Genomic DNA, 13,431 nt, shown 5'->3' with positions numbered 1-13,431 from the left:
TCCCTCTTTGGTCGACCATGGTAGATGGATCTTGGTGGTGGGGGTCATGTCCCGGGCGAAAGCTTCGCCTGACTTTGTAGGTGCCAATGACAGTGACGCTCTTGTACGGCGCTCCCTCCCTGGAGGTGTCATTGTGGGTGGCCCCCGTCCACCATGGGCTCTGGGTGAAAACCCTGACATGTACCAGACCGGATGGTCACGGCGCCCTGGTGTCCTTCCCTTCTTGGAGGCTCTGTTTTGCAAGCAGGGTTCCATTTTTCTGGTCGCCTAGTGAGTTCGTGGATGACAACTTCTTCTCTTTGTGCGACGGTTCCATGCTTCGATGGTGGTGCCCTCTCGGCGAGCTAGGTCTGGCGAGGTGGTTGTGTTCGAAGGTCTCCCTTTGGGATCTTGGCTTTGGGGTCGAGCTGCGCTCTAGGGAGTTGAGCATTCCAATGTCCGACAGTGCGGCGCCCTTCGAGCCATGGCGAGGAGCAGGGGGGTCCTCTCGATGTTGGAACAGGCTGGCCTATTGTGCCAGGCGTCCAGGCGATGACAAAGGCATAGCCTCCTTCTACGGCTGGCATCCTTTGCGAGGTGGCCTCCTTCTCAGCTTCGGTCCTTCGATCATGTTTGAGGGCCCCAATGCCTTGTTGTCTTGCTTTTGGGCTTCGTTGTTGTTCCTGGGCACCCTTGTATCGCGCCATAGTTTGTTCTTTCCTTCTTTTTTTTGTTGTTGCGGTGTTGTATTGCTTTGTTGGTTGTAAGGGCTTCATTAATTTAAAGTCGGGCGCCAACCTCTTCTCTGAAAAAAAATAGCATTTTGCTAGCACCCTTGTCCCCTACCGGCCTTTTTGCACTGCCTTTTCTTCTGTGCATGGTTGTCTTGTTGCTAGACTTCTTCCTCTTACTTGTATATATAGGCACGCTAAGATAAGCCTGAGCGTAGGGAACAAACAGCGACATCGGTGCACTAATTATCCCAAACCACCCAAATACACACCTTTGTTCTCGGGCCACTAATTCATCGTAACTAGTCATCGTAATGTGGTAATGGGTAGCAAGCCCTGCCGAAGCAAAAAATCTGCCGTAATTAGCAAAGCAAAAGTGGTATCTCAGAGGTACACTTTTACGAGATGGGAACCGAATTAGTTACGTTATTACTATATTTTACGTGGCTTATTACTATGCTGAATTAGTTAAGTTACTATATTTTACATGGCTTATAACTACGTATACAAAAACACACATATAATAAAATGAAAATGGCGGCGAGAGGTGAATCAATTCATGCATCCAGTAACCAATTTAAATCAATTACTATATTTTTGAGATTTGATTACCATGTCTAGTTAGCAACACACAAAAATAGTGTCATTGCATGCATCTGCTAACCAAATTAAAACATTTACTATATTTTCCAAGGTTGATTAGCGTGTTTAACTAGGACAATTAAGAAAAAATATGATAGAGCGGTGAATCATTGTATGCATCCGGTAATCAATTACTATATTTACCAAGGTTCATTACCATGTGTAACTAGGAGGACACATATTATAGATGAAAAATGTGAGCTGCATTATAAGGTATAAAAATTTATACCATATTTTTCTTTTAGCATGTACCACATACTTTGACTGGTCACAAGGTAGTAATGGTTTTGATCCCGTTACTATTTCTTGCATGAGCCTTTACTGAAATTATTACATATATGCACGGGAGCCGGTAAATGGTTTCATCACGTTACCATATGAGCCATCTTTTTTACTATGTCTAGCGACAAGAGCGGCGGGGCGGACGTGCAAATTGTGGCTGCCCGTAACGACAATTAATTTCAATATTATATATGCGTGTGCTATTACCATATATAGACATGGACTATTCTGTTATTAGTAACAGAATAATATTCTGTACTCATCTCTTCTCTTATCCTAAATCGAGCCCTGGATCGGCCCCGTAGCCGACCTCGACCTATCCACCGGCACCACCCCCGACCCAACCGCCGGCCATCGCGCCCGCCACCGCGCCTGCCTCCCGGCCACGGCGCCCGCCGCCGCGCACCACCTCCCGACCAGGGCGCCCGCTGCCGCGCCCCACCTCCCGACCATGGCGCCCGCCGCCACACACTACCTCCCGGCCATGGCACCCGCCGCCGCGCCCCACCTCCCGGCCATGGCGCCCACCGCCGCGCACCACCTCCCGACCATGGAGCCCCACCTCCCAGCCATGGTGCCCGCCTCCGCGCCCCACCTCCCGGACACGCGCCCCAACTGGTCAAACCACGCATGCTCTGAAATTTTCAGTTTTGTTGCTTTCACTTGTAGAGACAAGAGGATTTATTTTTCTGGAAGACAATGGTATCCCTGTATTCTATTGTAAATTTCCTAATCACACACTCATAGATCCAAGCCTCTGACCATTTGTGCTTAATAGGGATCTAAGTCCATGATGCTATTTTAGACTAGGCGCCAGAGGTTTTCTCAACTTTGGGAAGTTCTCCGCGCCATGGTCTTCAACGACAAGATGAAAGATCAATTTATTTGGAAACTTGAGACCTAATCAATTGCAGTGTTGTGGACTTCAACACAAGTCACACTATCCTCTTTGTTGCCAAGCCCCTGAAACTATTCACCATATCCTGATGTCGTGCCTATGGCCAGTGTTGTATGCTAATATTACAACTTATGCATATAGTATTTTTTTTTCTTTCAAATAATTTGTTATTTCCATGTTAATATTCTACTGATACTACAACTAAAATTATAACTCCTACCACATGTTATTATTATTTTGGTTTAAATCATACTGATTGGCAGTACTCATTGTAATTTACGTTTTCTTGTGCAGGTGCTTCGGAGGGACGAGATTCTAGATGGCAAAACAGTTGTTGATGCTTGTTGTGAGTCGTTGCATCTCACCATATCAGAAATCTGCTCCGGAACCTTTTTTCGCATCGCTAGATCTATGTAGCCCGCCAGGTCATTTTCATCTCTCTTCATTGTCCAACATTACCGAACTTGATAAGAAAATAGGCAGTTTTTCGATTAAGTTAATTCATGAATAAATCATGAGCATGACATGGACATCATTGATAACACACTGATTACGATCTAACAGAGCATGTACTACGCATATAGTAGAAACATCTACGCATATCGCTAGTACTGCTACAACAGAAAGAAACACGAGAAGGATAAACGATGTATACCCTCCAATCGGCCACGCAGCGGTGGTGGCGGCGGCAGCGGCCGCGGCGGCCTTCTTGTCGGCCTCGGCCTTCTCAGCGGCGGCACGGTCGGCGTCGGTCGACATGGTGATGACGAAGGTGATGCGGGCGTAGATGAACAGAAGCGAGCAGTCGCGTAATCACTACCCAAAAACCTAATCGCCCCTCTCCCGTACAGGATCCGGAGAAGCGGGGTTTCGAAGGCCTGCTCTCCCGTCAACCGTGTACGCGGTGAACGGGACGGAATCGCCGGCAGCAGAGGAACGACGTGGGCGTGGAGGCGGAGATGCGTTCTGTTTCGTAGCGGCTAGGGTTGACAGCGTCCCACATATATATGTGCGGCCGCACGTGGAGAGGATCCCTTATAAACCATTCCAACTCTCCTTCCACTTCCGTGGGAGGGGGACTAAACTTCCCACCACCTTCATGCCACCTACATGGGCCCTATATGGGCCCTTAGAGATCAAATCTGAAATTGTCATATGGGCTCTAGGCCCATCTCATATTTCAACAGAACTATCAATCCTTTACAACAAGTGATGTGGGAACATTGAGCTTGCTTCGCTTCCGGAGATAGAAAATGGTTGTCATCGTCTTAACCAAACATATGGCTTTGGTGCGAGTCAAATAAATATCACTATTTATACTAAACTTTAATATTTGTTTATAATACACTTTTTTCAGCTTACAATCATAGCTAATTATTATGGTAAATTTTAACAATATTTTATAATAGAAGTTACATTTCTCAATAAAATACTACTTAAACACATTTAAATCAATTTGACATAAATATGATTAAATAAGAAACTAGAAGATATCATGTCTTCTTGGATTATTTGTGCTTGTATTAATGTGGCGTATATGCATGTGTGTCGTTAAAAATCTTAATAAATACCTTAAAGTGTGTGGTATACAAATACACCCTCATAGTGGTCTTTATTATTAGATATACGCAAATAGAAAATTCTCGAGTTCATGAGATGTTTATGAGGAGCTTGGTACCTAATAATTGCAGTTTTCTTTATTCATTTTTTGGGTCAAATGTGTGTAACATATTACGATGGGTTCAGTAATATGTTGATGATGTGTATACGATATATACTTGGTACTGAAATAATATCACTCTAGCTAAGACAACCTTTAGCACAACTTGAAAATCATTCATAATAAAGAGATACTTGCATCCTAAGTAAAATTGCTTTATAATATGAATTTGTGGGTCTTATTTTGTTTAGATATTCAATGATTTATTTATATTTAGCACGCTCTTGGATGCAACACTTTTTCACTAATAATGTGATGATTATATGCATAGTTTGTGTGTGTGCGCGCACACACATGTGTGAGCGTCCACCATAGGGCCCGAGGGCGTCATTGTATTTACTTGGTCCATGGATTCACTCTAACCTCAAGGAAACCAAAGTTTGACTACCATCTTGATGGGTGGCACCCGCCGACGAGGTGTAGAGGTAGGGATGCGGCCGGGTGGCCACATGCTCAAAATAACAAAGCCTCATAGTGGTAGTCAGGTTCGCCTGGAATCAGGTGTGCAGCTGAGGCGTGTTGCCGATGAAAAATACAATCATGAAGAACAACACGATGAGCTTGGCCTAGGCCATGATGAACCACACGCACTAAAAAGGCAGCATGAGTAGATACTCAATTCTCAAGTCAGGTTGCAGAATCTCAAAGGTGCAACTGTTTGGGACATGTTATGGTCGTATGTTTACATATAGCGCACTTTAGTCAATGACTAACTACTAGAGCTCGCCTAGTGGATCATTTGCCTTAGTCCTGCTCATGGTGTCCTTAGGAGACTTATTTCCATCCGTTTTGGAGATAGGTGTCCAACTTCTTCATTCCTATCATCATGAATTGTTGCTAGTTAGCGTTTTAGATTGTAACTAGCGGGTAGTGCGCGGTGGCACGCTGCGCTTGGTTGGTAGGTTCGAGATGTGTTGATTTTTGTATTTTACATAAACTTTTACATATAAAAATAGTCAGATATTAGAGACAATACACCATGCAGGTGGATCATCCAGGACCGTCTTACCACAAGATTAGACGATGGAACCATGAACTTAAAAACTGTTACGAAATATGGTGACCGAAACATGGACACAATTTATTATCACTATAGAGGGCGGCCATCACTATGCATTGTTAACACGAAGTTACTATTTCTGAAAAAGTCCCACGGAAAAGAATAGAACAACGGTAGAGATTTTTAGAATTTGTCCTATTTTTGCTGGAGCTTGGAAGAATAAGCCATTCAGTATAATGAATTTTAAACCATACAAAAATGTGGATCAAACTGAACTTTGAAAAAAAAACTTATTCTCTCCTACTACTAAATGTATACATTGATTTTTTTTCCCACAATTTTTTACCCTCAGCTTCATTCAAGCTAACAACTCATACATTTCATCAGTGCAGTTGTAAGAAAACATAAAAGAATTATGATTTGTTGCTTTCTCTAACCCAGGTCCACAATAATCCAGCTACAGATTACTGGATGAAGTAAGTGGGATGACAGGTAAGGTAATTTGGAAGCAAATTATCATCATCCTATAGATAACAATCAGATAAAACAGAAGGAGCTGTATGAAGCAATTTTGAGTCTGGACTGTTGCAGCAACTTCTACTCCCTCCATTTTTGTATACAAGGCCACAAACTCATATTACAGGTACCAAGATAGAAACTAATGACTACTTTAGTCAATGTTGAAAACTAGTCTTTTCTCCTCGCTTCACGTGTTGATTAATGTGTATTTTTCTCTACAACACACAACAAGACAACTCTCTCACTCCTCGTTGGTTGATTAATGCGGTGCACTAAAATCAACCTTCTTACCCCCACATGCATGCATGGGGTATTAATGTCCTCGATTGCTAGTATGAGGCAAATCTCATAAATTTTATCTCGATTGATGTTAGTGGCCTTGTATAGCTGCAAATTTTAATTTTGATAGTGGCCTTGTATACAAAAATGGAGGAAGTATTACTGATGAAGCAATTTTGAGTCTGGACTGTTGCAGCAACTTCTATTACTGATCCTTGAATAACAGGACAATGCGATAATAAAGTGTACGTTTGTCAGACCCATCTCTGCTCACGCGTGTGCACCTGCACTTGGGACTACAGCGGTGCCGTGGACTGAGAAGTCTGAGATCCACTCTCTTTCTTTCTAGCTTTCTCGAATCTCCCTGCTCATTCCCCACCTCCACCATTCCCCCATCTCCCTAGCGCATTTGTTGCTCTCGCCGCCGGCTGGAGCCGCCCCAGCGTGGCTCATCCGTCTCCTCTCCACCGGCAGTAGAAATCGAATGCTCCTCGCCCGCGCAACACGCGTCGGCGAGGCACCTCTTCCGCCGGCTCCTCGCCTGCGCAACACGCGTCGGTGAGGAATCGATTCCACTCGAAGCAGAGGGCTGTCTGGAGAGGGAGAAGCCGACGGAGGAGGTGAGGAGCTCGAAAGAGTAGGAGGAAGCGAGGCTGCGATAGAGGCAAAGGAGAAGAGGAAGCGGCGGGGCAGGGTGTGGCGGTGGCAAAAGCTCCGGCATGCTCGCCATTGGGCATTGATGGCGGCGAGAGCTAGCTAGGCACGGCAAGTCCCAACGAGGTTCACCATCCACGCGATTCATATCCTGCAGGCTGGTCTCGCCGATTGATTCTCTCCTCTGGGGCTTCACCAAGGTCGTCGTCTACATGCTAGCTAAACTAATCGACCATACGTGCAGGTACCTATTCACCCGACTGCTAAATCTCCATCTGTCTAATTCACCTTTTCTGCTAACTGCAAGTCTCACACCATGTCAGCCCAGCCCGCGGTTCGACATGGGACTTCGTTTGCTTCGTCTAGAACTTCTGCATCATGAGCCTCGTAATTAAAGATGGACGCCATGCTCTTTCTTCCTCTGTCTAGGTAAGCTACATCAACAGTTTTAGTCGTGAAGCAAGTACACACTTGGCTATAGAAAATACATCACTTTTTCTTCAGTCCACAACGCCTAAAGAAAATACAGCGATAAATGCCAGCAATTAATCTTATGTTAGTTAATAACAATGCATAAGCCTGAAGTTCTTCAGTGTCTTAAACCAATAGTACAGGAGCACAATGTAAATTACTGGAATATATTGAAACATACCAGGCCTTGTTATATCAACAACAGGGACATACAAAGGTGTTCCTAAATTCAGTAATCACTGAAACAGATCAGCGTTGCTCCTACTCTTAAATTAAGAATACATACTATGTATTTAGATTCTACCTTTGAGCAGCAAATAAGGAGGGCAAATATTAGCATGAACCCAGAACTCGCTCAAAATTACAACACAGCTTAACCGAGCAAAATCAAATGGCAGAGGAAGATATAATATGTACATATAAAATTCCTATTATGGGCATCTGCAAAGGCAGAAGATCAATACCCACACATGATGGTACTGAAACAAATTCATGTAACATCGTCCAAGAATGTTAGCTTAAGCATACCGTGATAATTACAAATCCGACGGTCGTTGGCTCTGGTCCAATATCGGCACCTGCAATTGTAGAAGATCAATTCGCACAGATGATGGTACAGAAACAAATTGGCAAACGAAAGAAAATACATGTTGCATGTACAGAAGCTGGAGATAGTTTATTCTCCAGGAGATGCTTGACAAAAGTTGTTCTCCCCATACTTTGTACCAAATAGATTTCAGACAAAATCTGCCCTGCTGCTGAAGAATGTCAAGCCATGTCATTGAATTTGTTGTCAGTTGATCCTAATGGTAAATGCAAATACATGTCACTTAAAAAGATTATGCCATGATAGTTTTCCGAAACAAGAATACGCCATAATAGCATAGTGCCAGAATTATTTCAGTCTAGTGTCCTAGCTATACAGTCTGATGCGATTCACATGCATGATATTCTAATGAGTAGGCAAATCAAAATATAAGGCAAGTAGAAGGAAGAGGAACCAGGAGTGGTGATGCTGTGCTCATCTAGTCATCTATACCATCGCTTGTGAACTATGCAGTGGCAGCTGCCCTACAGAGAGGAACGGTTGTGGCCCGGGAACATGGCACCTCAAAAGCGATGTTATATGCTATTGAGGAAGGGTGCCTCTGATGGTCGCGCTGCGTCACCGTGTCATCGCCAGTGCCGACAACGGGCCAACGCTGGGAGGGAGGTGGTGCACCGCTGCAGGAAAGCGGAGCAGAGCACCGGACAACACGAGAGGGGGGGGGGGTGTGCAACTTACCAAACCCTCCGTTGCCGTCCTACGCCGCCAGCGCCTCCTTCAGGCACTGCACAACGGCCGCTCCACCTCGCCATTACCTTGACAAGGAGCAGCCGACCAGGGCGGAGCGATAGGGTGTTGGAGCACCTCCTCGTGTCAGCTTCAGCGCCCGCTTAGCCAAGGCGGCAAATCCCCGCGACGCCGTGGGCGGACAGCTGAGCATGCGACAGCGGGCGTCGCCGATCTGGGCGGGCGGAAGGTCTGAGGCGCGGGGTGGCTCGCTGCCTCGAGCATGTGGCACGCTTGAACAACGGGGACGCCGAGACTCCGGCACCTGAACGGGCGTGAGGCCACGAGCTCGTGGTCGAAAGCAATGGCATTGGCCCAAGATGACGATGACATCGACGATGTGCAGCCGCGGCCTGAGTTTAGCCTCCCGCGCGGATGTACGCCGCCTTCCCTTCCTCTCCTCCATCGTGGCCTCTGATCGTGGTGGGGGCGACGGGAGAGAATTTTGGAGCTTGGTGGTGGGACGAGGAGGAGGCGGTTGTGTTGTGTAGGGATGAAGGAGAGACAATTTATAGATCTGCAACAGCGGTGGAGGGGACATGAGATTGGACTGGAGTTTTCTAGAGAGAAGATACGTGTCCCGACCGGATCCATCTTCCATAGTAAAAAACTGAAACCGATGTAAAAATTGTAACGTGGCAAATGAAGGAATCAGAATCAAAGCAGCGATGGACACGTACGATCAGAAGACATGAAAGGAAACTGAGGTGACCCTTCATGGGCATTTAATAGAAAGAAAGACGTGGTAAAAAAACGTGCAAGTACCTAAGAAATAGGAACGACAAGGAAAGCCCCCGTCACACGCGTCATTTTCTCAGGGGCGGTAAAAAAAATTTCTGGAAAAACCAGAAAAATCGAATCCTTACGAGCCTAGTCTTCTTAGTATTTATGTTGTTGGATATTATACTACTTGCTACATTGCATTAATAAGTGTTTGTTAAGTACTTCCTCCGTTCTAAAATAGATGACCCAACTTTGTACTAAGTACAAAATTAATACAAAGTTAGGTCATCTATTTTGGAACGGAGGGAGTATTAAGTATTCATTGTATGTACCTACAAAGTATTTTATTGTATGTGCCTACACGGGGGCCCTAGGACATTGGAGGCCAGTGCAACCGCACATGTTGTACATTCTTAGGGGCCGTTCCTGCCCCTCCCTGCAACTTGAGCTTCACACGGGCCCTCTTCTGGAGGGTGACCCTCTTGATCGCCAGCAGCTGCTTGGTGGAGCTGTCGCCGACCACCAGCCACTACCCTTCCTCCTTGGTCTTAGGGAACCTGGGGGCGTGAACCGGGCCGACCTCGGAGTTGGGCTTTATGTCATCGCCCTCACGGACCTCTTTAGAGCTTTTTCAGTGTCGTTTGGGCAGACTGTAAACCAGATTCCCAACTCTGTACCTCCTCTGCTTTCTAAGAGTAACAACCAGCATGTTCCTATTGCAACTCCCAGGTTACTGCTTGCTCTTTCAGCCTCGGTATCCAGATCCTCTTATTGCTCAGACTTGTAAGGGTGACATGTACCTTGGCGGGCAGCAAAGAAGGATACACTCAACTCTGAATCTATTCCAGCTCTGCCCATCATCTTTCACATTCCAAATCTGAAGAATACTGAACCTGTCCGTCTTTTTTGCTCTCCTCGTACACCTAGTCCTAGGTGTATAAATATGTAGCACTCACAGTAAGCATCCCAAAACCAGTAATCAAATCACTCTTATAAATGGAGCATCACCTCCTCTAATTTAAAGCAATAATCACCCTTGTTTGCTGTTCTGGCAGCCAAGTAAGGTAGGTCATCTCATCATCGCTGTTCGTCGTGAAAGGCGAAATCAGTCACTGGTTGTCTCTCAGCCCCTGTTCTGTCCAGATAAAGTAAACAGAAAAAGTTTCCATTTCCTATTTTCAGTTATAATGTGTATGCATCGTGCCGTATCAAATTTGATTATTGATACTACAGTGAACGAATGTCAACTCATGGAGCTGTAAATGTAAATCTGGGAGTTGCCACTTCACGGTGCTGAATTAATGGACTCTCTCACTCTTTGGCTTCAGTTAGAAGTGTCTCCGGTACAAATATCCGTTACGTAGTGCTACATGGGTAGGCTGTCAACAAAATGCTACTGGCCAACTACTGAATTATTCAGTTTTGACATCAGATGCTCCTAGAAAAAGTATCAGCCAGTAGGCCATCCAAGAATATAAGAGAAAAACAAACGAAAAAACTGATACAAACTATTAGTAGTAAACAGTGACCTGCTTTCACAACAGTTAATATCTTGTAAACAAAGCTACTGCAGGAAGGATGAAGAGTTTCAGCTCAGAAGAACTAGAGGAAGCAACCAACAGAATAGATCAAAACTGCAACCTCAGCAGTGACTAACACGTTCATTCCAGATTTGTTGCCACGAAAAAAGACATTCAGCTAATTTTGGGATTTCATATCATCTTCATGGCAAAAATGAGAACCTTTTTTCATGGAAAGATAGATTGACCCAGGATTAAATTGAAAGCTGCAATGGCAATTGAGAACATAAACATATAGGGCATGCAGATATACTCTTCATTAATATATTTGAAAGCATTTGCAGAATGCCCTGATGTCACACTCTTTTAGTTCTAGTATGCATGACAATATGACATCACGATGGACAGGTTAATTGTACTATAATTCTTTCTTCTCTACTGAATGATGTAATGGACATAGAAGGACTCACGATAAAATTACCTGTTTCATTCAGGACTAGCGACGCTAAATTAGCATGTATATCTGACATATTATAGCAGACAACCAACATCCACTCAGGCACACAGACAGAGATTACCAGCTCACTACACACAGGGTGAACTTTTTTGCACCATACGCAGTTACAAATTCTCATGGCCCGTTCTTGGTCATGTAATTCTGAAATTAGAAGGCACTTCCCTACAAGTGGCAGCATAGTCTTCCGCGAGGTGGGGGCAGCTTCCTCGTGAGGGCATACGAACTTTTCCATGAAAATCTTCTTTGTCACCAAGACTGCTGAATAGTAGCTCCACTCGCGCTCTAGCAATCCATTTTCCTACTTCTTGGTTCATGTAAATGTGAATGTAGCAGGCACCTGCCCTGTGCAAGCAGCTGCATAGTCTTCAGCAAGGTGTGGTGCAGCTTGCTTCTGAGGGCATATGAACTTCTCGACAAATACCTTCTCACCGACCACCACCATACTATAGTAGTCTCTGTCATGATTTAGCAATCCACTTTCCTTAAGAAACCTCATAACATAGTAGCGGGGCCTGAGCCGTCCCTCCAGGCTGTAAGTGAGCATAGCGGGGCAACGAGCAATGTAGGCCGGCTCCAATCCCACCTCAGAGATTAGGAAGTCTGACATACGCTGCAGCACGCCATTTGATCTTGTCAGCAAAACCGGAGCCTTGGACACAGCAATGCCAACCTCGGTATCTGACCACCTAAGTGTCCTCTTCAAGTAGTCCACTTTGGCAGCGATCTTGTCCTCGCTGAAGCATGAGACGGTGTGCAGCGCTTGCCTGAACATTCCAGAGCCACGGGGCACACCTAGACGTTCTGTGCACGCAACCATCGCCAGGACACGCCCTGGTTTGGCGCTAATCATCCTTGGCTCACGGATGAACAGCTTGGCAATATCACAAACAGCTGCCCGCACTATGCTAGGAGATTGACATTGGGCTTGACCACCCTCTCGAGGTGGGAGCCGAGGAAGCCGGAGCCGTGTTTGAGGGGCCGGAGCAAGTTGTCGATGGAGCCGAAGAGCGGCAGGTAATACTCTACCTTGGAGACGACGGATCTATGGCTCAATTTGCACGGGGCGAGCGAGACGAGTCGCGCGATTTCAGAACGCGACAGACCGAGGCCGGTGAGCCCGTCGACGATTGGGGCCAGGGTTCTCTCCACTTTGGCGCAGAGGAACCGCGGGTCCTTGGCGACGACGGCCGCGACATCAGCGCCGGAGAGGAAGGAGAGGACGGCGTCGGGGTTGGCGGGGGACTTGAGGTGGGAGAGCCTGGCGGAGGCCTTGAGTACCTGGGCACGGGTGAGGCCGCAGGTGGAGACGAGGTACTCCTCCACGGCGAAGCTAGGGTTGGTGGAAACGGCGGGCGCGGCGGTGGTGGAGAGGAGGCGGTGGAGGGAGAGGAGTGGGGAGGTGGAAGGAGAGGGCGCGCCGGAGAGGAGATGGGAGAGGACGCGCTGTCGGAGGAGGAGCATGACGCCGCGACGGCGGGCGGCGGCGGCGGCGGCGGCGGTGGGGAATTCGAGTGGCGTTGGATGTGGGGTAGTGTGGTGGACGGGGATTCTGAAATGAACTGAACTTGGCTGAGCTCCATTCAATCTCTGCCACTCAAATAACATCCAACGGCCTATTTCCAACCACACAACACCAGAACCCGAAATAACTTCCCAAGATTGTTTTCACAGTATGGAATATGGATAGATACACGGTGCGTTTAAGATGTGACAAAAATTGTTCCACGACAGTTAAAAAAATTGTTCCACAACTAGAATATCGAACAAACATAATTCATGACGATTTTTTTGGGCCGACAAGAGACGAAAGTTCCGCGCTGGTAGAGAGTTAATTAGCTGCTTAATAAGGAAAATGTTGACGAAAAACCACTCCCGGTTACAACGGCACAGGGAAAACCCAGACCTGGACACACATTCAAGAAACGACAAACATCAACACCAGGACAACAACAATGGATTCACTTTTGAGAAAAATGCAAAGAACCCCATAGTAGTGGCAATTTTGTGACCTACGATTAAAAAGGAAGCTCCGACTTCAACAGAAGAACAATAACCACCACTTAGTATCGTCATTATTGTCACACGAGGGCCACGCGAGGAGAACTCGGCAGGCACCATGGCAACTAAACAAATCTATACGACATAAGCCAACTCGCAGGTGGG

At 46.1% G+C, this 13,431-nt stretch overlaps 1 protein-coding gene and 1 long non-coding RNA gene across 2 annotated transcripts in view; one reads left to right on the top strand and one right to left on the bottom strand.

The window, feature by feature from the left end:
- The first annotated feature begins 1,995 nt into the window (after nucleotides 1-1,995).
- The window catches only part of LOC119319357, a 12,983-nt gene continuing 1,547 nt past the window's right edge, over nucleotides 1,996-13,431 (top strand). The window contains exons 1-4 of the long non-coding RNA XR_005154445.1: nucleotides 1,996-2,252; nucleotides 2,827-2,957; nucleotides 5,694-6,948; nucleotides 7,028-7,133. This is a non-coding gene — a long non-coding RNA (uncharacterized LOC119319357). The remainder of the gene's footprint in view (nucleotides 2,253-2,826; nucleotides 2,958-5,693; nucleotides 6,949-7,027; nucleotides 7,134-13,431) is intronic.
- Nucleotides 11,218-12,802, bottom strand: LOC119319356. Its single transcript, XM_037593850.1, is given in 2 exon segments — nucleotides 11,218-12,162; nucleotides 12,165-12,802. Coding segments are annotated over 2 exon segments (1,149 nt in total). The 5' UTR covers nucleotides 12,730-12,802; the 3' UTR covers nucleotides 11,218-11,578.

Source organism: Triticum dicoccoides, chromosome 6A (assembly GCF_002162155.2).
Source record: "Triticum dicoccoides isolate Atlit2015 ecotype Zavitan chromosome 6A, WEW_v2.0, whole genome shotgun sequence".
Lineage (NCBI taxonomy): Eukaryota > Viridiplantae > Streptophyta > Magnoliopsida > Poales > Poaceae > Triticum > Triticum dicoccoides.
This window is presented reverse-complemented; position numbering and strand designations above follow the sequence as displayed.